Genomic DNA, 22,497 nt, shown 5'->3' with positions numbered 1-22,497 from the left:
TATGTACAACTTATTTTCTAATCCATCAAAAATGATACGTTTTTTAATTCGTTCGTTCTTCTCTGTTAATGTAATAGCAATCAACTTTGGAGATTATAGTAAGTCCGCAATTTTATTTAAAAATTTAAGAATAAATATTTAAAGTAATACAGAATATTGTAATTATGAATAATCTTTGTCTAATGATTCCTACTGAACTCATAATAATTAAAGAATGTATCAAATAATTTATAAAACACTCTTCATTATTTCTTTAATTGATTGCGAATATTAATGGTTACTTAATTATAATAAATTACAATCTGTATATATAAATTAAGATAAGAATAAGTCTTTAATTATTTTTAATAAAAAAGTATACGAACATAAAATACATTAATACAAAATAGGTAGATTTGAAATTAAATTAAAAAAGAAAAAAAATACTACCATATTCATATGGTAATAGTAATTTTTTAATTTATTTTAAAGCTTCTCATATTTTTATATAAGGTTTTATCGTAATTTTGATATTGCTTATTATATTATAAATGCATTTATTTGGGTTGACAATTAAATATGACAGTTATTTTAATTTCATCACAATCATATCACTTAATTTATTACATATTTTCTTTAAATAGTTTAAAATATCTGTATTAATAACATTATATGATTAACAACGAAAGATACATTGTGCAAAATAATTTAGGTTTTGAAAAATTTCATGAAACATCTTATTTATTTGATATATTATCAAATCATGCACAATTAATTTTTAATAAAAAAGATTTATTGAATAATTATTAATTGATCATTAAAAATTTAACAAAATTTAATTACAAAACGGTTTTTACAAATTTATTCTAAATATATATGAATTGAAATGCTTTTTTTCTTCTTATTATTTTTTTTATTTCATTTTAAAAAATAGTGTTTTTAATAGACTCAGTAGCCGGATAATTTAATAAAATGGAATTTTTCGATTGTGGTTTAACAATACCAACCTGTGAATTAAAAAATTGTACAAATTAATCGATTAGACTTCATTTAAAACTGAGTAAGATTAGCTTTTTATTTATATGTATATATTGATAACTATATTATAATTATATATTATTTTTATTTTAAGTTAATTGTTACTCATGGATATTTAGCGCAATTGATTCGAAATAATATACTAAAATTTTTAATTATGTGTACTTGAATTTTGTAACAAACCGATAAAATATTATTATAAATGCATTTCGAATTATTTACTAGCATTTGTGATTAAAAATTAATAATTTTATAATTTAATTAAAAGAAGTATTAGATATATTGTTATTTATGTATATTATTTATTTTATTTTTGCTACTTGAATTTAATATCTTACTTGTCTTTACGATTTTTTTCTGTTATAGTTATTTTAGAAAATTTTGATAATTATTTAACAAAATTATAAATATGCTCGAATATGTTCATTACCATGAACTTATACAGCATTACATAGAATTATATAGTACGAAAAACACGTTGAAAAAACATTACAAAATTCAATATTTACAATGCATTGTATAACAATACATTTTAGTCACAATATTGAATTTATAAATTACTGTTTTTACTACAAAACTTATACGATTTTTATTTATATTTGTAAAATTTATACGATTTATACTATTTTATTATTACGATTTCCTGCACATAGTTTTGCTAATTATTTATTGGAATTAAATACGATGCTAAAAATATATCAATGAATTTATTTCGTGTATATAAATAATTTTTAATTTATAATTTGAAAATAAAAACTTTTATTTTCTTCTTCTCAGATGTGTATTTATAATACTTTTAATTATTGTGTTATCATATATTATAAAAGTTTTAAATTATAAATAATGCAAATAAATATAAAATTATCATAATTTATAATAAATTTACATATAAAAATATTGTTAAAGTGGCTTTTAATAAAACTACATTTAATTTAATTTGAATTTTAATCTAAATTTAATTAAATTAATTCTTTTATAAATACCCTTTGTTGTAAAATAGGATTTAAAAGTTGTAAATGGTGCCAATATTGGGTGTGTTGACTTTCCTGCTTCTACTCGTGAATTGATTAAATTGACTATCAATTAAAAATTATTTCATAGCCATGAAAATATAGTTACATATCAAGGAATAAAGGTATTGAAAAGAATTTTGAAAGTTACAAAATATTGTTTATATTTTTTTTTTACAATTGAAATAACAATTACTAAAAATAGTATGTAAATTCTTATTTAATAAATATTATTATAAAAGTATTTAATAGAAAGAGTATTATCATTTTAATGAGTTTCCACAATCCAATTAGTACTTTTGTATCACAAAATGTAATGATACTGAATTGCAAATATAATATTAATTTATGTTACAATATCTCAAATTCTTGTGAATGGTAACTTAAAAGAATTTTTTTATGTCGAACAATTTATAAATTTAATTTCTTTAATTATGAAAGTAATACATTTTTTTCGAAATGAAACTAGTAAGAAAAGTTTTACATATAAAGACTACTTAGTCTCTGTCAAAACACTTTTCATTATATTTTAGACGTACAATCTTAGTTAAAACCATTTGACCCTTCATAATTCTAATTAAATTTTTAAACCCTAAGTATTCTTGCATACTTTCAAATTAAAGAATTATTATCTTTTCAATACTATCACAAAGTTTTTTAATAGAAATTTCAAATTAGTTCTTCATTTTAAAACTACTACCTCTGTGTTATATTATAAATTTAATTTATTAATAAATATTGTACTATAACAAAAAAGTTTTAATTCCATTCAATAAACAGAATATAATTTGATTTTCTATTAAAAACTACAATTTATTTCATTTTAAATATACTAATTCAATCTACAATTATTTAATTAATTAGCAATCTGAAAAAAAAAAAATTATTACATTTGCTTCTAATATGTAAACTGTACAAAATAGATTATTAATAATTCAGTGCTAATTAAGAAACGCTAGATCTTGATTTAAATTTAAATCTAAACTTTTTTAATTATTATAAGTCTCTCGATAACTTTGGCACTTTAATAGAATTATCAACTATCCATTGCATCATGTCGGTCATCAATATGCTCATTATCAGTCATGTGAAGAGTTCGTTTACTTCTTTGATTTGATGAAGCTTGTTGTCCATATTTTAAAGTCTTTTGTGCTTGATAAATAGGTTCATATTCTCTTAATTGTGCCATAAATCCGTCGTTGGGATTAATACAAAACCTTCTCTGCTGTACAATTGAATATGCTTTTCTAATAATGATAATATAATTACAGTATGTAAGTTTCATTAACCATTAAATTATATTATATTGAGAATTTTGTAATATTTCACATTATTTAATAAACGATTAATTTCCAATTTTATTTTAAATTATAATTTTAAGGATAAATAACATTTTATTTTTAAGATATACAACAAATGTTAATGTAAATAAATATATGTATCCGCTGAAATTTTTGCATTATTCATAAATCTAATTTAAATAAAAGCAAAATATAATTAAATTTCAAACTATAATAAAAGAGATTACTAACTGCTGAGTTAATCCATATGTTTCCATTAAATAAGCAAGAACTAATGCTGCAGATCTTGAAATTCCTGCGTTTCCATGAACCAAAACTTGACCTCCAGAATTAAGACCTTCATCTATAAATATCTTTACTTTTTTAAAATGTTGTATGATATTTTCTGTAGCAGAATCAGCAATATCCAAAACTAAATACCTATAGTAAATTATATAATAACTTTTTTGAAAAGTGGAATTTAATATAGAAAAAAAATTGTTATGTACATACTTGAATTTATCTGGAAAATTTGGCTTAATAAAATGTGCTTCAATATTTTGACGTACACAAACAATATGAGTAATACCACGCTCTAACAAGGACTGAAGTTTAGATCTACTAGCAGCGCTATATGGCCCTAAATATAATCCACGAACAACTTCCTTAAAATATTTGAAAAATATAAAGAAATTGAATTGAATATCTATATTATAATTATAATAAATATACTAAATTTAATTATACCTGCATGCTTCTTCTCATAGTATATGTCCATTCCTTAGGAGTATCTAATGACGTAGAAATTTTGGGGTAATCTGTAGATCCATCATCACTACCAGTTTCCTTTAACATATTACAATAAGAAAAAATATTAAATGTATTAAATAAAAACTAAATAAAAATATTTCGATATAAATATAAATTTGAATCGTAAATGCATATTCAATGTATAATAAAATTAAATATAAAATCAAATTATTTTAATTTAAGTAATAATAATAAATTAATAGCATTAGTATTATTTTAAAGTTATTTATATTAATAATACGTGTATATTTCTAACAAAAACAATTTAAATTTTAAAAAGTCTTAACTACGTATTTATTGAGCTATTGTTTTATTTAAAGAAATTTTAACAATTATATTCACCTGTATGTTAATACTAATATAACACAAATAAATTAAATTTAAAAATATGAAGAAATATACCGTTTTAAGAATGAAATTAATACTAACAAAAATAATTTTCTTAAATTCAATGAAAACGTGAAAATGTATCAATAAGAACAAAAATTATCATCAAAACATTGGAACACCTAACCTTTGCTCCTGTAAAAGAAAACATATCTTACATTTCCTTTACTCCTAACTCACCTCATCTTGAAAAGTCCCATTGTTTTCTACAGATAACATACCGCAAATTTTATCGATTACAGAAAAATGCAGATAGTGATTTAATTTATTGCACTGGAAAATGTGATGACACTCTTCAAATATATTTTGTGAAAACCCAATATTTATTCTTAAAGTTATGTTGTTGTTAGATATGGACATTTACACGATTCTCCTTCTGATATTACGTATGGCACCTAAGTTTGTTGCAGAGTTGCCAACATTCTGCAAAACATTGCAAAAATTATTATAGCCTTGAATATTACTTAATGACTTTAAAACTTACATAATAATTTGTAATTTCAATGATAATGAGATCAAAAGATTCAAGATACAAGATAATTATTAACGCTAATTATAAATATAAGTTTAATTTAAAAATTATTATAAAAATAATTATTTTTAAAAGAATACAAACATTTTTTATTTTTAATTTCAATATTTTAAATATATTATTCACGACAATGAAAATTAAATTACTTATTAAAGTAATTCAATGCTTCTAACATTAATGTACAAATAAGATAAATATTTATATTTTATAGATGTAAATATTACAGTGATACTTTATTATGAATGCTACAATAAATAAAAAATAAAAAATATAATTATTATATATTTCAAATTTATTTCATTACTTTCATTGAATGATGGAATATTTATAATGGCTTTTATAATAGAAATCAAACATAGTTTAACCAAAAATAATTCTGCATACTTAAACCTCTAGTTAAATTATTATAAAATATTATTAGTTAAAGTATTGTACAATTATTTATAACTACAATTATTTATATAGATTGTATAAATTTCAATTAATTAGAACCATTTTTTCTCTATCAAAGCTTGTTAGCATTTTTATTTAAAAACTTTTTTTTAATAATTCAATGCACTCTACGAATATATATGTATGATTCGTAAATGCAACATTTAATAAATAATAACAAAAACTTTATTATATAATATAAGTATTCATTTTTCTTATTAAATTATAAGATTTGCGACCAATATTTTGAAAAATAAGATCTTTTTGCTTTAGGTGTTATTCTATTTTTGGATTCTAATATTATTTTTATTTACATTCTAAAGAATATAAATTATATTACAAATATTTTTTTATTTGATGTATTTGTATAAGATACAATTAAAATATTATATTTCATCTTTACTTTGGTTGTAATCGAATAATTAATAGTTCCTCACAGCCAAATTAATATTTAAATTCATCAATAGCAGAATATTATTAGGTCACGAGAAAGAAAAAAATATATGTTAAGTAAGGCAAAATTTCTTTTTGTATTAAAAATAATTCCTGTTGTTATTTTTTTCTATATATTTTAATATATTTTAATTAAATTTAAATAATTAATTGTATGTAATTTGTAAACAAATTTTTCGTCATTTTATTTAATTCATTATCATTGAAAGTAATTGAAGTTAATTGGATATATACTCAAAAAATATTAAAAAGAAACCATTTATTTTATTTTATTTATTTAAAGATTAATAAATTCCGATTAGTAAAGTTCGGTTTTTAATGAATATAAAACATAAAGAGTATTATAAAAATATAAATATGTAAACAATATATAAACTATTTTTTCGAATATTACTAAGATAAAAGAAATTAAATATAAAAAATTTAAAAGCTCTAAGCATAAATAAAAATAATAAATGCATACACGTGAATAGATTTGAATTATAGATATATGATATTAAAAAATATTTTTAATTTATTAACAATATATTTACAATGTAATAATACTGCTCGTGAATAAAAGAATTTAATAGAAATATTAAAGTAGTAATAAAATACGTAATATTTTATTCGACATACATCTAATTATATACTATAAAAATGTACTTAATTATAAATATAAAGAGTACATTTTTTAGTTAAATATAAATGTCAATAGAATGTAAATTTAAATCTTTATTTGTTAGACAAAAAATGAAGTGTCCTTTATTTTAAAATATATAATTAAAATGTCAATATGAAGTCTATAAATATTGCAGCAATATGTATAATTTATCCACTTGTAACAATATGAAACTCAATATTAATTATCTATTAATCAGTATGAAAATTTTTTAATTACAAACCAAAAATGTGATTCATAAAATAATAAATCATAAAAATTTGTACGAGTAAAAAGGATAATTTGCAATCTAAGTCAAAAATTACAATTTTGGCTGTATGCTAGAATATATAAATATAGAATGTTAAGCTGAATGTTATTAGTTTACTATATAACGGTTCCTTTCTAAAACTAATAGTCGGCCACTGAAGAAAGAGAAAAAAATCGCATTTTCACGTAATGATCTGTTTCACGCTGGACGACGTACTACAAGTATAGTAATTTTATTACGAAATACGAATAATGCATTCGACTCTCTTTATTCGCTCCCCCTCCTCTCTCTCTCTCTCTCTCTCTCTCTCTCTCTCTCTCTCTCTCTCTCTCTCTCTCTCTCTCTCTCCTGTATATATATATATATATATATATATATATATATATATATTTATACACGCTCGTGTGTGTATTTATCTATTTCTCTTTCTTTTGATTTAGCTCTTACTTGATTTAATAATATTCCATAATATTGTTCATACGCACACTCTGCACTCGAAGTTTATTATACGTTTGCAGTTATAAGTAAAAGTAAAGATAATGTGATGTCCTCACTTTCATATTAAACTGTTTATCATTAAAAATTAAAAATCTTTCTAATTTCGTATATTATTTTTTTTCGAAAAATTGAATTAATTTGTTAAAAAATTGTTCATTGTGAATCTAAATTTAAATGTATAAATTATACTAAAAATTATCAATAACAAAAAATGATTTCTACCAAATGTATTTATCTTTTAATAAATTAACTATGTATCCAAAATAAAACTAGAAAGATTTATAGAAAGAAATTTTCAATATATTTTATACACTATTAAAGTAGATTTAAGAATATTTGTTTTTTTTTCTATAAATTATTATTACATAATTTAGAATTTATGTTCATTCAAAACATACAAAACTTAAATAAAACACTTTTATGCTGTAATAATGAAAATTTTAAATTTTAACTTTATAGAAGACACAATAGAAAATTCAATTTTATATTTTTTTATTGTGTAGATAATTATAAAAAAAATTATAAATTGACACTATAATATAGATTGAAAAAAATTATTATACTGTCAATACGAAAAAAAAAACAAATGAAATATTTACAAATACTGATGATACATTTATTATTTATTTTTTCATTTTGCATTGGGATTCTTGGCTATTATAATTGAAATTATAATTGAATTATGGAATTGAAATATTATGAATATTATAATTAAAAGAAAAATGTATGTTATTACAAATAATTTATATAAAAAGTATTTCCGATGAATCGTTATTTTTGCATATCTTAAATATCTTAAGTAAAAAAACCAATAAAATTAAATTTCGTACTTATATGACATTTGATTAACAATTCATTTTTAATTATCTTTTTACAGTATACTAAATTGACAATTAACCTACTAATTTTGTTGAAATAGAAATTCTGAAAAAAATTATAAATTATCAGATGCCAGAAATTAAATTTACTGTAAAATACAATGAATAGTTATATGTAATAATCAAAATATTCTCCAAAGTACTAGGAAAAAGATAAATAAATACATTAAACATATGTATATTGTATTAAATAACAGCATACGTTAAATATATTGTTTAGAAATCAGTATTTTAAATATTTCTATATTGTACATAAATAATGTTGTGTGTGTAATATCATACATATGTAGGATTTCGCTGTTGGATAATGATACGACAACTACTTAAGTAAAGAATAATTTTAAGATTTCCATTGGAAAAATTAGGGCTGTTTTAATTTTTAGTTAAATAAAGCCAACTGCCTGTATTTTTCGAGTTTCAATTTATTATTATTATTGTTTGTTTACTTAAAAAAGGAACAGTCTATAATATATATAAAGAACCTTGACAATACAAAAAAATGTATAAACAAAATATAATATATAAAGTATATTTATATATATGCATAAAGTATTTTGATACTAAAAAAATATATAAATAAAATATAATATGAAAACAAAACATATAAATAATGCATTCAATTTTCCAATGGAAAAAATTGTTAATTAATTATATTTCTAAATCATTTAAAGAAAATAGAAATCTATAGATCATGTTAGTATATAATTTCGTTAATTTAATACTTATCCAAAGCCTCCTTATAATTTATAACTTATCATTTAAATTCATTAAAATCATTCAAAATTTGAATACGAGTAGTCATTATAATTTTTATAACATTTAATACTCCTTTTTACTTATCAAGAACAATAATTATTGCTATTTTTAAAAAGTTTTAATGAAAATATTTATTATTATCTTTATTATTATTTTAATTGACTCCAGAAAAAAAGAATGATTTTATTTTAGAAATCATCGATAAAAACTAAAATTCAAACAATAACACACTTAAAATAATCTTAAGAATGAATTTAGAATATACTATCAATAACACAAAAGGTCTAACTTGATTTCAGAACTTTAAGAATAATCAACACATTATAAAGATTAAATTTTTAACAAAGATTAAAATTATATTTGTATATAACAATTTCTCAAGCCCATAAAAATTTAAGAAAAGTATGATTCAAATTATACTGATTATTGCAAAAGTGTGTATATATGCGTTTAGGAAACTAAATTAATATTCTATTCAAAATTTATGTTAAAAATGTTTAAGTAAAAATACGTATGAGAGAATTTAAATGGATTGAAGTAATAAGAAAAATTAAACTTTATTATATAATCATAATTTTTTTAAACATCTAAATTATTAAATAATTATATAAATTAAAACATTTTGTTGATAAATATTATAACCATGCTAACATGATTTATAAATATATATATATATATATAATGACAACTAATTGAAAATTTTGTATTAATAAAAAGAACGAGCTTATGTAAAATATATTTGGCTCTTATTCATTTTCTTTTTTGCTCATATGTATCTATTGATATTGCATTATATATTTTTTAATATTTTTTATTCAATATTTAGATTTATAGCTTTCGAATGTGTATATTAAAATTTTAATAATTTAGAATTTATAAGACCAATTTTTTATAATTTCAATGATATATTTAATAAATTTATTCTCCTTCTATTAATGTTATGAATTAATATATATTCCCAAATAAATTTCACTTAAGAAATCATATTTGTCTTCAGTATTAATTCTTATTAGTATACATATTGGTATTTTTTAATCAAATAAATAAATTTGTAATTCAGTATCGTAGTCATAATTCAATACCACAGATTATTAAATCATACTTCGTAACATGTATAAATTATCTAATTATTCAATAGTAAATCATTTTTGTAATAATGATCGGGATTCCATATGAAATAGTAAAAAATAGTAATAATAATTATAAAAAAACTTTTAAGATTTTAGTCAAACAGTATTATTAAATTCATAATTGCCTAATAAATGAAATAAGATGTATTACAAGAAAACTTAAAAATAATTTAAACATTATTAATTGTAATATGAATATAAGATGAATAATAATAGTAATATGAAAATATCAATAATTTTGTGACATTGAAAAAATAAGTTTCCAATAAAATAATTGTATTTATAAGTAAATACGGGGTACTATTTAATTACGGAATATAAAAATGTATATTAAAATTAAATCATTAAATAATAGTATCATTGAATTATAAATTTAATATTAATTCTATTAGTTAAAATAAATATACTAAGGAAATAATTGTAATCATTCACAAACATTGTAATCCATTAGAAATTCGTAATGATTGTTATATTATATTATTATAGTGAATTTAACAGCATATTTATAATACGAATATCATAAAAATCAAATAAAAATACTCTTTTGTATAGTAAAATATTGTTTTTTAATTTAAAAGAAGTATAGTTAGAGAATTTAAATAAACTAAATTTAATAACAAAAATTTTTTTGTAAAATAATATTTATTAAATGCTACTAATATACTATATGTATATTAGTAAATATACTAGAAGTTATATGTTTATATATATATATATATATATATATATATATATATAGAGAGAGAGAGAGAGAGAGAGAGAATTTAAGTAACGCCCAATGAAAAGCCGTCGAAGCCATTCGCTGCTCTCGTAAGAATGGAATTTTATAGTTTTATGAGCTCGTCGCTCTCGGCTTCGTTTTTCCCTTTCTTCCGGGAGCTACACCGATCTATCAGTCGATCGTGCTGAAATTATTGCAGTGCCGTTGTTTCATTAGTAATTGCGCAAGCCACAAATGTCTGTCCGTTTACAAAGTTTCATATCAGGTTAAATGTTTATTTTTTACAATTTATTCTTTTTTTATTACAGACCTACCCAGTTCTTAATATTTTTATATTCTGAAATTTCAATTAATAATTCTAATATTTTGGCAAGACTATTTTTTAATTTACTCAATTTTTTATAAATAAATTATAACATATACACAAATATCTATTAATTCTAGTATGTGATTTAAATTATTAACACATCAATGAATATTAATTTTTTAATATAACGAGTTTAAATAATTAAAATAAATTGTTTGCATCATAACATAGACCGATGTATATATTCCATTCGTAGTTTTCACTTATTCTCATAGTATAAGTAATTTTAACACAAACAAAGCTTCTATAAATTCATTAAATTGTAAGTATTACAATTATTTATTATGTAGAGCAATTATTAATCTATTTTAATAATACATAAGTAGAGCTCCCAAAGGCATTGTTATTTATTATGAAATTTAGGATGAATAAAATTAATATTTAATATTTTTTCACAATAGATGATTTTCTTATAAAATTGATATGTACTAGATATATATATATATATATATATATATTCGATAATAAAAATATACTATTGCAATGCTCATATAATATATTTTTGTTAATTTTATTTTTTGTAGTAAAATTATTATTATCTTAAAATATATAATAATGTATTTGATTATAATATTGTTAATATTATTATAAGCATAACTATGAATAATTATAGATAAAAATTTGTTTTTAATAATTTTATTTTTATATATAAATGAAACTTCAATTGAGTTTTTAAAATTGTTTATCTCGTGCATAATATGGATAAAATAGATAACTATAACATTTGTTAATTTTTTTTTTATATTCTAATCACTTTTGTTATTTTTATTTAACATATATTGTTGCATAAATTGTAATTAAAAAATAAAGTATATTCTATCATATAAAATACTTTTAACCAAATATGTTTATATTTGATAAAAAATTTATGAAAGATTAAAAGTAAATTCAAAAATAAAATAAATAAATAAATTAATTGAAAGAATTTAATATCCAGATTTATCTATGGTAAGATAGAATTTAAGAGTACAAGTTCACAATGACGGAATCGTCTTACGTTGCGGTTAAAATAATTATTATATCAGCAAATAAGAAATTGTAATATATACGACCTATAATAGGGAAACTTAATCAATAGTTGTATAGTTGTATCACGCTTACAACTCATACTGTATATACTTCATTGGTATACACGTAATTACTTGTTAATTTATGATATTATCTGCCGCGCCCCCACAAAAATACAAGTACTCATTTCAATTTTATCTACGAATTAGAAAACTCAATTGTCCGTGAAAACAGGAATCTTAATCTATTTCACAACCAGTTTCTTATCTTATATTCAAAATATGAATTTACTTTAATTCTTTAAGATAATTCAAGCTTAAATAATTTTCATAACTATATATAATAACGATAATTATGTTTGTGAATTTATAAAACATTTATACTATATGTTAATAATACGCAATTAATATTCTTTAAGCTAAATACAATTACTGATATAAATTTTTTAATGAATTTAATTTTCTTCAATTCGCATTTTTAATTAATAGCAATTATTTATATATTCATATAAGATTTTGTTTTAATCATTGATATTCCTGATACAATTTAAACATACTCACATTTACATTATATATTTTCGAGATAATGTTTTTAACTTAAATTTGCTTAATAAAGGAGGGTTAATTATATGTTCTTCCTTTGTAATAATGATATAAACTCAACAATTTTAAAACATTTAGGAAATTAATTTTTAATAGTGATTAATAGAATGTTTTGTGAATGTTTTGTTGTTTAAATTTTTCAATTATTAATATAATTTTTTTATTTTATACTCAATTCAAGTATAATTGAATATAATTACAGAAGTTTATATCATAAGATAATTAAGTTATAAAATGATTCAATCAAATTTATTACTTATTAGTATGAAATTAAAGATGATGTACAACATAAATTAATATATTCATAAAATCAAAATCATTTCAGTTATAGGGACAATGAATATTCTTTAAGTATTAAATTTAATTTTTGTTGCAATGCTTCTCATAATATGTACATATATATACGTAAGTGCATGCATAAACGCGTAATTATGATATTCTAATATTTCTATAGAAAAAGTGGATAGAAATTTATTTTTCCCATACTACACCAAATTTTTAAAAATAAAATAATATTATTTCCGTAAGTACAAATACACTCTCTAAAAATTTGATGCAAATTCATAAATTAAATATTAAAATATATCTTGTAAACCGGAAAATACAATTTCAACTTAAGATGAATAAAATCACAATTGTATTAAAAAAACTGTATATAAAACATATACTGTATAAATTATTATAAAATGCCAAAAACTTGTTTGGTTGTCTTTATTAAAAACAAAGGTTGAAAATTTAATTGTAAATAATTTATATTCTGAAAATATTCAATGATAAGTACAATTACTTAATTTCTCAATATACCAAAATAGATTTTAGATTAAAAACAAAACAAAAAAATATAATAAATATCCTGAGTGAATTTACATAAAATAAATTAAATTAGCACTTATATGTTAATGAGGAAAGGAAACTTTCAAATGATAAAATTCAGCAAATAATAGTGATAGTAATATTTTTATATAATCTGACAATTAATATTACAAAATGTATATAAAACTTACATGTGTATATTTAACGAGCACTAATAGTAATGAGAAATAAGAAAATTTTTTATATTTTTCACGATAAAAAGTACATACATTTGTTGTCAATTTCAACTTATTTCTTAATAATCTTTATGCAATATTTTCAATTTAATATGCATTGATTCAATTTAACATGATTTCTATTTTTACAAAGTCTAAAAATTTGTACGAATAACTATTTCGAAATAAATAATATTTCTCGTGAATAAATTATAAAAAATTCTAAATTCTAACTTCTTAGCAATCACATTTGTGCAACCTAATAAATTTATATTATAAATATATAATTAGTTGGAGTATTTATAAGTATTATTTATTTGCATTCCAAAAATTAATGCTTTTTTGTTAAATCATCTGTTTTCTATAAATTATATAGAATAACATTATTGCTCTTAATATGAATGTATTTCCTTATGGACAAATTTACTTTAATGACTTTTGAATAAAAAGGAAATAATATTGGTTATGAAAGTATTGGAATTTTTTTTATATGTGATTTTATTAAAAGAAAAAAACAACAAATTTTAATTATCTTGAGAATACAAAAAATTGATACGTTGAGTAATATTTTTGCTCGTATAAAATTTTCTCTATCCATCAAAGGTATAGATCAGAATTATCTAATAAGGAAGTATTGCAAAATAAAAATACTTTTAAAAATTAAATTCTTAATACAACGCTTAAACAAATTTTTATAAGACCAATTATTTAACTTATAGCTGAGTAAAGTTTAAAATTTTTCTTAAAATACATGAAAAATTAGCAAACTAATAAAAATGGATTATTAAAATTATGAAACTATTAGTAAAAGAATGGATTCAGATAAAAATGCATAATAAAATGAAGTAAAGTGATTATAAATGTAAGATATATATTTTTTAAGTCATAAATATATATATATATATATATATGTATATATAATAATATATTGATTATATTAATAGAATATTGTATATAAATATAAATATATAGTTAATTATTGCCTAATGTCATCTACTTATCTATAAATAAAACTCCGATGAATATACAAAATCTCTGCTTTACAAATTAATATTCTTGAAAATTGATAAAATTATGTAAATTTGAATGAAATCATTATTATTGCATATTGTGCAATTATCTTGAATTAATGATAACTAATCATATATGTTTAGAAGTATAGAACTATTTTTTTACTACTATCAATAAAGTTCACTAGCTTTTTAGAGCGGATTTATTATTTTTGCTTTTTTCAATAACTTGTCAGTGATCTTTTTTGCATATGACTTTATACCTTTCAAAAATAATAAAAGTGAATTCTATTATTATTTAATAAATAGCTTGATTAATACCTTGCTATTTAATTAATTGTAAAAATTATAATACAATTCACATAACGAATATTATAAATTTGAATAAAAAGTTTTTACAATTTATAAAAGTCAAAATATTTACCAATTTAAATAATAGCAATGAATTTTAAACTTTTAAATTCTTAAACTTATTTTAATAATATAATATAGAATTTAAGAATATAGTACAGTGTTTTATAAAAAAATCAGTAAAAATTTGTATTTAATAAGAATTTATATTTTATTAAATAACCATAAAATATGTGTAATAAATATTTGTAATCCAATATGAGCTCAATGCTTTTGTAGAGTTATTAAATAGATGCCAATTTATTCGCAGAGCAATTTCTATTACAAAAATTAGATATATAATATATATTTAAATGTTAATAAACAAATTTCATTTATTTAAAAAATAGATGTGGCTTTAGTTTATGATTTGCCTCAAATAGAATATTAATCGATTCCCTTTCCAGTATATGTTGTAAAAATGAGAAATTCGCATTATCCGGAATAGTTAAGTAATACTATTTTTCTTTGCTATTTGGTTTAATGTAACGTAAAAAGAAAAAGGCACAATAGTTTATTAATTCCGTGTGTGAATCGTAACATTCTATTCGATTTTTGAGCTGATATGGAGTAAGGAAAGTCAGTCGTGAGCCTAATGAGTGAACAAGAGAATGCAAAGAAATTTCTTTAGTTTAAAAGAAACTTACATAATACATTATAATTTATGTATTTGATATAAATTATTTAAAATATGCTAGAAAGCACAAGTTAGTGTTAAGAGGAAATTACTATAAGCGAGTTTTGTTCGGATTGAAAATAGAAAATAATTGAATTTTTTCCAGCTGATAAATGCTGATGACGTGTTAAATCATTAAAGCTGATTGTGCAATGGTGTTTCGATTTCTCGGCAAATGATTCGAATTTAACAGCAAAAAGGAAGAGTATATGGAAGAAGTGGCAATCGAAATCAATGCTGGATTGTGGAGCGATAATTGACGAGTGAATAGACCGATCGATGGAAAAGAAAGAGAAGGACAATCGAAAAACCACAGCTTCCGATACCTTCTCAGTCGCATCTCATTGCAACCGCCTTCACGAGCCCCTTATGTAAAGTCGGCGAAGCGCTTTCTCTCCACCAAATTACACATGCACGCGCTCCCGTGCTACTTCACGCATTTGCATAGTTTGCCACATTGATCTTTACGGCTGGGATAACACTCGTGTCGGCGAGCGATAATTGAAAATTACTGAACAGCGTGCACACAGAGCGTAACGAATTGCACCGCCGCCATGGACGTCACTGAGGCTCCATCGATATCAGGTTTTGCGTTATACCAACACCGCCCGAATCCTTTTCATTTCCTTAAACTAAAGATAATTTTACTTTTATTTTGGCATTAAATATGTCTTAATATTTAAATAAAGTGGTGTTTTTCAACATGTTTTTATTCCTTATTACCCTTATTATTTACTTTGGCCACTTTACGTGTAATAAATGAATGTAACATTTTTGCTTTATTTTTATTATAATTCTTTCAATTATTCTTATGGCTTTTACTCATACGCGCGCGCGCGCGCGTGTGTGTGTGTGTGTGTAAATACATGACAGAGAGAGAGAGAGAGAGATTATGTGTATTAAATTATATATATGCATATGTATGTACGTACAATTTTATGTATACATTCATACATATATTCTAATGCAATTTTCTAACTTAAAGAGAACACAATTGTTGAATCCTAAGCAATTTAATAAAAATACCAATGTATACTATACTACACATCCTACCATTTTCATGAATGATTTATAACTTGTATTTTCTTATATCCAATATTTCTTATATTCAAAATTCTTCATTTTAAAAATGTATAAAGCTGTAAGTAATTTACGTAGGAGATATACTGTGTTCCTTTGGAATCAACGAAATAATTATAGTTATATTTTCACTTTTCAAATAATTTAGATTAATTTAATACAAAAAAAGTGATTCAATAGTATTTTATAAAAAGTGTTATTTTAAAATTAATAGATCTTGGGTTAGATAGAACTTTTTAATATAAAAATGCTCATTAATAGATGTCGTAATCACATATAGAAAGTAAATTAAATAATAAATAATTATTCTACTATCTAGAAGTTTATTCGTTTCCTCTCTCATCGGTTACTAATAACAGATATTATGCATAACTACAACTCCAATATAAGCATGCGCAACGTAACTTTAATTACATATATTTAAGTCAATATTTTTGTAATCAGGTTACACACATATGGAATTTTATAAAGTAAAGCATTTTCAAATAAAATTAAATACAGAATTTATATCAGAGCAAATTTATTATTTAATATTATTACAATTATTTTGTTATTTAATCATTTTCGTATGCTTATAAATTTGATATACTTGTACCAGTGACATATCGTATCAAGTGGAAAACTATTTATTTAATCGTATTAAGCACAGTAATATCTCAGAACAGTACTGGAATTGAAAGCTGTGATCGTTCGTTTGTAATTAGAGAAGAGAAGTGGGCTCGTTGAAAAAGAACCTCATATACACACCGGTGGCAATTAAACACGAAACCAGATCAAGCAGTAGTGGAGAGGCAAACGAGCGCAAGGAGACCGATAAAAAGTTTACTTTGCGAGTGAGGAAGGGGGAGACAGACAAAGTAAGAGGGATAGTTGGAAAGATAAATATATATATATACATATATATACATATATATTTATATATATATATATATATATATATATATATACATGTATATATCGATGTGAAGGGAGGGATGAAGAGAACGAGAAGGAACGAGAGAGCAAAGTCGAAATGAGAATGAGAATGTAAGAGTGAGAGAAGCTGGAACAGTTTGAAGGAAGGAAGAAATCTCGTTATCGAAGGAATTAGAGCGACCCTCTTACAACAAATGCGTAGATACATATACAAGCTCACGTGTCACTCATTATTATTTGCTGCCGCAAGCTATGGCTTTGAAAGTAATCAATTTAGAATAATCCTCATTAATGCCTCGTCGACGTCCACGCGACCGTCTGTGATGATCGATTCTTACTCCTCATTATTTTCTTTTATTCTTTTTCATTCTCTACTTTTTTCATTTCAACACCCGTGAGTTATATCATGACAAAGTCATTTTATAAGCTTATAATATTAAATCAAATTTATTACATTTTGTTTCATTAGATTGGAAAATTATTTTATATTGCTTCAATCAACTTTGTATCGTTAACACATAATTAGTCATTCCGAATTTACACGATCATGCTTCCTTCTTTCTCTTTTTATAGATAAGTAGTTTTTCATTTAAAAATTTCTATTAAAAAATATCGTGGTACAGATATCACGATCCATTGCTGCAACGTTATTGTCATACAACGAATCAACGATTATATATAAAATATTAAATAAAAATTACGTTGTGGTAAAACATGTGGTGAATATATTGATAAAATTTCAAAACCTCGGTACAACTAAAACTTCTAAATAAAATTACAATATGATTATGTCTTACGGGATATTAAGCAATTAAATCTCTGACTATTTGTTTAATAATAAATTGTATTCTATTTTTATACTATATATTTATTCTTACAAGTACTAAACATTAATCTGATTATTTGTAAAAACATTCTTTTTAACAAATTTTTCAAATTATTCATGAATTATACATGTGAAAATTTAATTGAATCTTTATTCCAGATTTGTTTCGTTAAAATGAATAATTATTAATTACATATTTTATAACATCCAAAATGTTAAGCTTTATTGCAATTATTTTATATATTCTAGCGTATTTTTTATATATGTTTACTTAGTGCTTTAATGATTTAATTTAGTTCGTACATGTTTATCAATATATTTTTGTTATATTTAATAGTCATAGAAAAGAGATTAAGATGAAAATTTGTTAAATTCTGATTAAAAAATATGTACGGGTTTTTGAGTCTTTCAAATATCTTTGCATATGCTCAAAACTGTTTTAAGAATAAAAATTAAATAAAGTTCTCAACATACACTGCATTGATGTTTAATCCCTATGATAAATTTTATTGTTGTAAATCCCCGAGTGTAAAATATTGTACAATGTGTAAGTCATAAATTAAAAATATAAAATATTTCAAACACTATTTTATATGAAATAATAATGATTATGACCTCATAATGTATCAAGAAAACGTATACTTATACAAATATATAATGATTAGATCAATAATAAAGCGATATCAGTATTGTATTGCATAATCATCTTAAATAACTTTCTTTAATTTTTAAATTAAAAATACTTTAGAAACTATCATTTTTCATTGTAATATATTTTTTATAATTACTAAAATTTATAACAATATTTATTTCATTTTTTAATATTTGAAATACCATAATTATTTATTAATACTTCGTTAATAACATTGTTCCTACCAATTATCTCATTCTTATGCTCTTTGGGAAATTCATTCTCCAATTTGTATTAAAAATGTTAAACTAGATAAAATATTGATATTTTTTAAATAATTAATCATATTTATTAAAAAAAAAAAATTAAATTATTTTAACAAAATTAATAATATTTATAAAGAACAGTAATTCAGACAAAAACTCATTTTGTTTCCATTTCTTTTTACAAATCTTAAATTACTTATTTAGATGGTTTTGTATTTTAAATTACTCTCTTTAGTTTTTTTCTTCATAAGTACATGCATATTACTATAATTATATTTTATGATTGTATTTTCAACTTTTTCAAATTAATAATTTATACAATAATAGCTTTGAGTATGATATAATATATAATTATTATAATAATTATTAAAAATTATAGAAGTAGAGTAGATGAATAAAATGCAAAAAAAATTAGAAACAACAAATACAGTCAAATTAATATACTGCTTTATTTATTTTTTATTACCAATTAAAACAATTCTAAAAATAGTTAAAATAAAGTTGATTACATGATTTATCATTTATTTTTAATTTATCAAAGTGATTTTTAATTATTATTTTTTAATATATTATTATGTAATAGAAAATATATAAAAATACGCAAAACAAATTAAATTTTTTATTTCTATAATTACTTCTTCGATAAATTGTGAAAGAACGATCAGACAAAGATAACAATATATAGCATTCTAAATATTTAAAAAATTATTATTATTAACGTATAGACTGTCTGACATTTAACATTCAATCATTACCAGTATTGCTTTCAATGTAATCTTACTTTCTATTATATTTACTTATTTATTATTTTTAATTTATTTTTATCTATGCATGATAAATAATTAAATAATATACGTAATAAAATTAAAAAAAATAATTAAATGTTAGGAATTCGAAAAGTAAAGTATATTTGGGAAATTTACTGTACACTTAAAAGAATTACAATGATTGATTGATTTTTACAAAAATTAATATAAAATATAAATATACAGATGTCTAATTAATATTAGTGTCTAAACTAATATTAGTTACAATCATAATTAGTCGAAGAAAATAAATAGCTAATATTTATTTTAAATTGTAATTATAAATATTATTATAATAAATAATATTATATATTATTAATATTATATATAATAATAATAAATATTAATTATTTTTAACTTTTATGATTTTTATTTCGTCCTTTGTATTATAAAAATAAACAAAAATCTTGTGAAAATTAGATAAAACATTGCTACAGTATGTATAAACTTCATACATTAATTAATTGTAATTTTAAATTGTTGTAAAAATTTAAAAATTTCATATGTTATCTCTTATATAATAATTCAAATATTAACATAAGAAAATGAGAGAAAAGTGTTTATTTTGTAAGAAACTAGTTAAGAATAATCGCAAAATCTTCTTACAATATAAACCAGCGGTCGCTTCGCTTGTATATCTACCGTGTACATCATCACATCCTATTTTATTATAAATTATATATATATATATATATATATATACACATATACTTTATTAAAGTATGTTAGACTTGAATATTTTTATGAGCAGATGATGAGCAGATTAATCAAAAGTAAACATGTGTACATGAATATCGAATATTCTGCCCACCTTATTACTAACACTCACACATATATGTAGCCCCCCCTCACCCCTCACACTATCTTATTTTCCAGTTTAATATAAGTGAATAAAATTCACGTTTAAATAATTTCTAAAATCGAAGTTCACATTATTATTAAATTGTATTTTATAGGCGATTGGATAGGAATCTGCCGAAGTATAAAAATATACGAAATAGTTATTACATGAAATACTATTTTTCACATAATTTCTTAATTTTTATCTATTTATTACTATTTTATTAACTATTTAACCTATTACATATTTATTCTTTGATTTCTATACTTATATCGAGTTATACAAATATGAAAATAAGTATCAATGGGTATTATTTCGTACGAATACAATTAAATACGTTTTTTATATTTATGTGTTTTATAAATATATACAGCGGTATTTATATTGAAATTCGTCATTTTAATTGTTTTAGTAATAATTTCAAATATATATGTAAAAATTACAATTACTATTTAAATATTTTAAAGGCTTACAAGTAAAATATTCAATACTTAACTGAAGTAAAAAAAATTAATTTTATTATTATATAAAAGAAAGCACGATAATACAAAATATCCTGAGTTTGTAATCAGAAAAAAAGATAGGACAAAAATATACAGGGTAAGCTTAAAAAAGGTAGATCTTTCATAAAACGGTTCATGCTTTGCATCGATAAAAAGAATAGTAATAATAATAAAAGTTACGGTGAGAAAAGCATATGCAATAATAATTAGCGAGCCTTTAAGTAGCGGCGGTCAATTGGTAAAGGAAATCGTTATGCTCAGTCGAGCAGTTGCTGCGAAAGTCTAAATGAGCAACGTCCAGCTTTGACTAATAAAATTCTTTAATTTTGAAAGAATTCTTACATTTTTCATTATAATTTATACTTGTTGAGATAAACTTTGCCTAGATTGAGAAATCTTCCGCTAAAAATGGATATTTTACTTTTCAGTTTTCGCATTTAACTATAATTAAAATTTAATTCGTAATTCATGATTAATAATAAGAAAATAATAATTTATAGTAATATTTATTTTTGATTTTATTAATTATCGTTATAAAAAATTATACTATATTATTAAATATTAAAAAATAAATTAAGAGAAACGTCACTCTTAATGTAATGCATATATCAGTTATTTCTTTATTAAATCATATATTAATGAAAGTTTGTAATATTATTGAATTCAAAAATTTAAAATCCTTATGATGCATACTATTATACTTATATTTATTATGTGTAAATTATTTTAAAAG

The 22,497-nt window shown here is 21.1% G+C and overlaps 1 protein-coding gene across 1 annotated transcript; it reads right to left on the bottom strand.

The window, feature by feature from the left end:
* Positions 1-2,925: 2,925 nt before the first annotated feature.
* LOC105363276 (serine/threonine/tyrosine-interacting protein) lies at positions 2,926-4,884 on the bottom strand. Its single transcript, XM_011500935.1, has 5 exons — positions 4,685-4,884; positions 4,055-4,153; positions 3,821-3,972; positions 3,560-3,748; positions 2,926-3,274 (listed from the first exon to the last, which is right to left on the bottom strand). The coding sequence occupies exons 1-5, from the start codon at positions 4,862-4,864 to the stop codon at positions 3,064-3,066; spliced, it is 831 nt and encodes a 276-aa protein (XP_011499237.1). The 5' UTR covers positions 4,865-4,884; the 3' UTR covers positions 2,926-3,063.
* Positions 4,885-22,497: the final 17,613 nt, after the last annotated feature.

Source organism: Ceratosolen solmsi, unplaced genomic scaffold, assembly GCF_000503995.2.
Source record: "Ceratosolen solmsi marchali unplaced genomic scaffold, CerSol_1.0 scaffold27, whole genome shotgun sequence".
Classification (NCBI taxonomy): Eukaryota; Metazoa; Arthropoda; class Insecta; order Hymenoptera; family Agaonidae; genus Ceratosolen; species Ceratosolen solmsi.
This window is presented reverse-complemented; position numbering and strand designations above follow the sequence as displayed.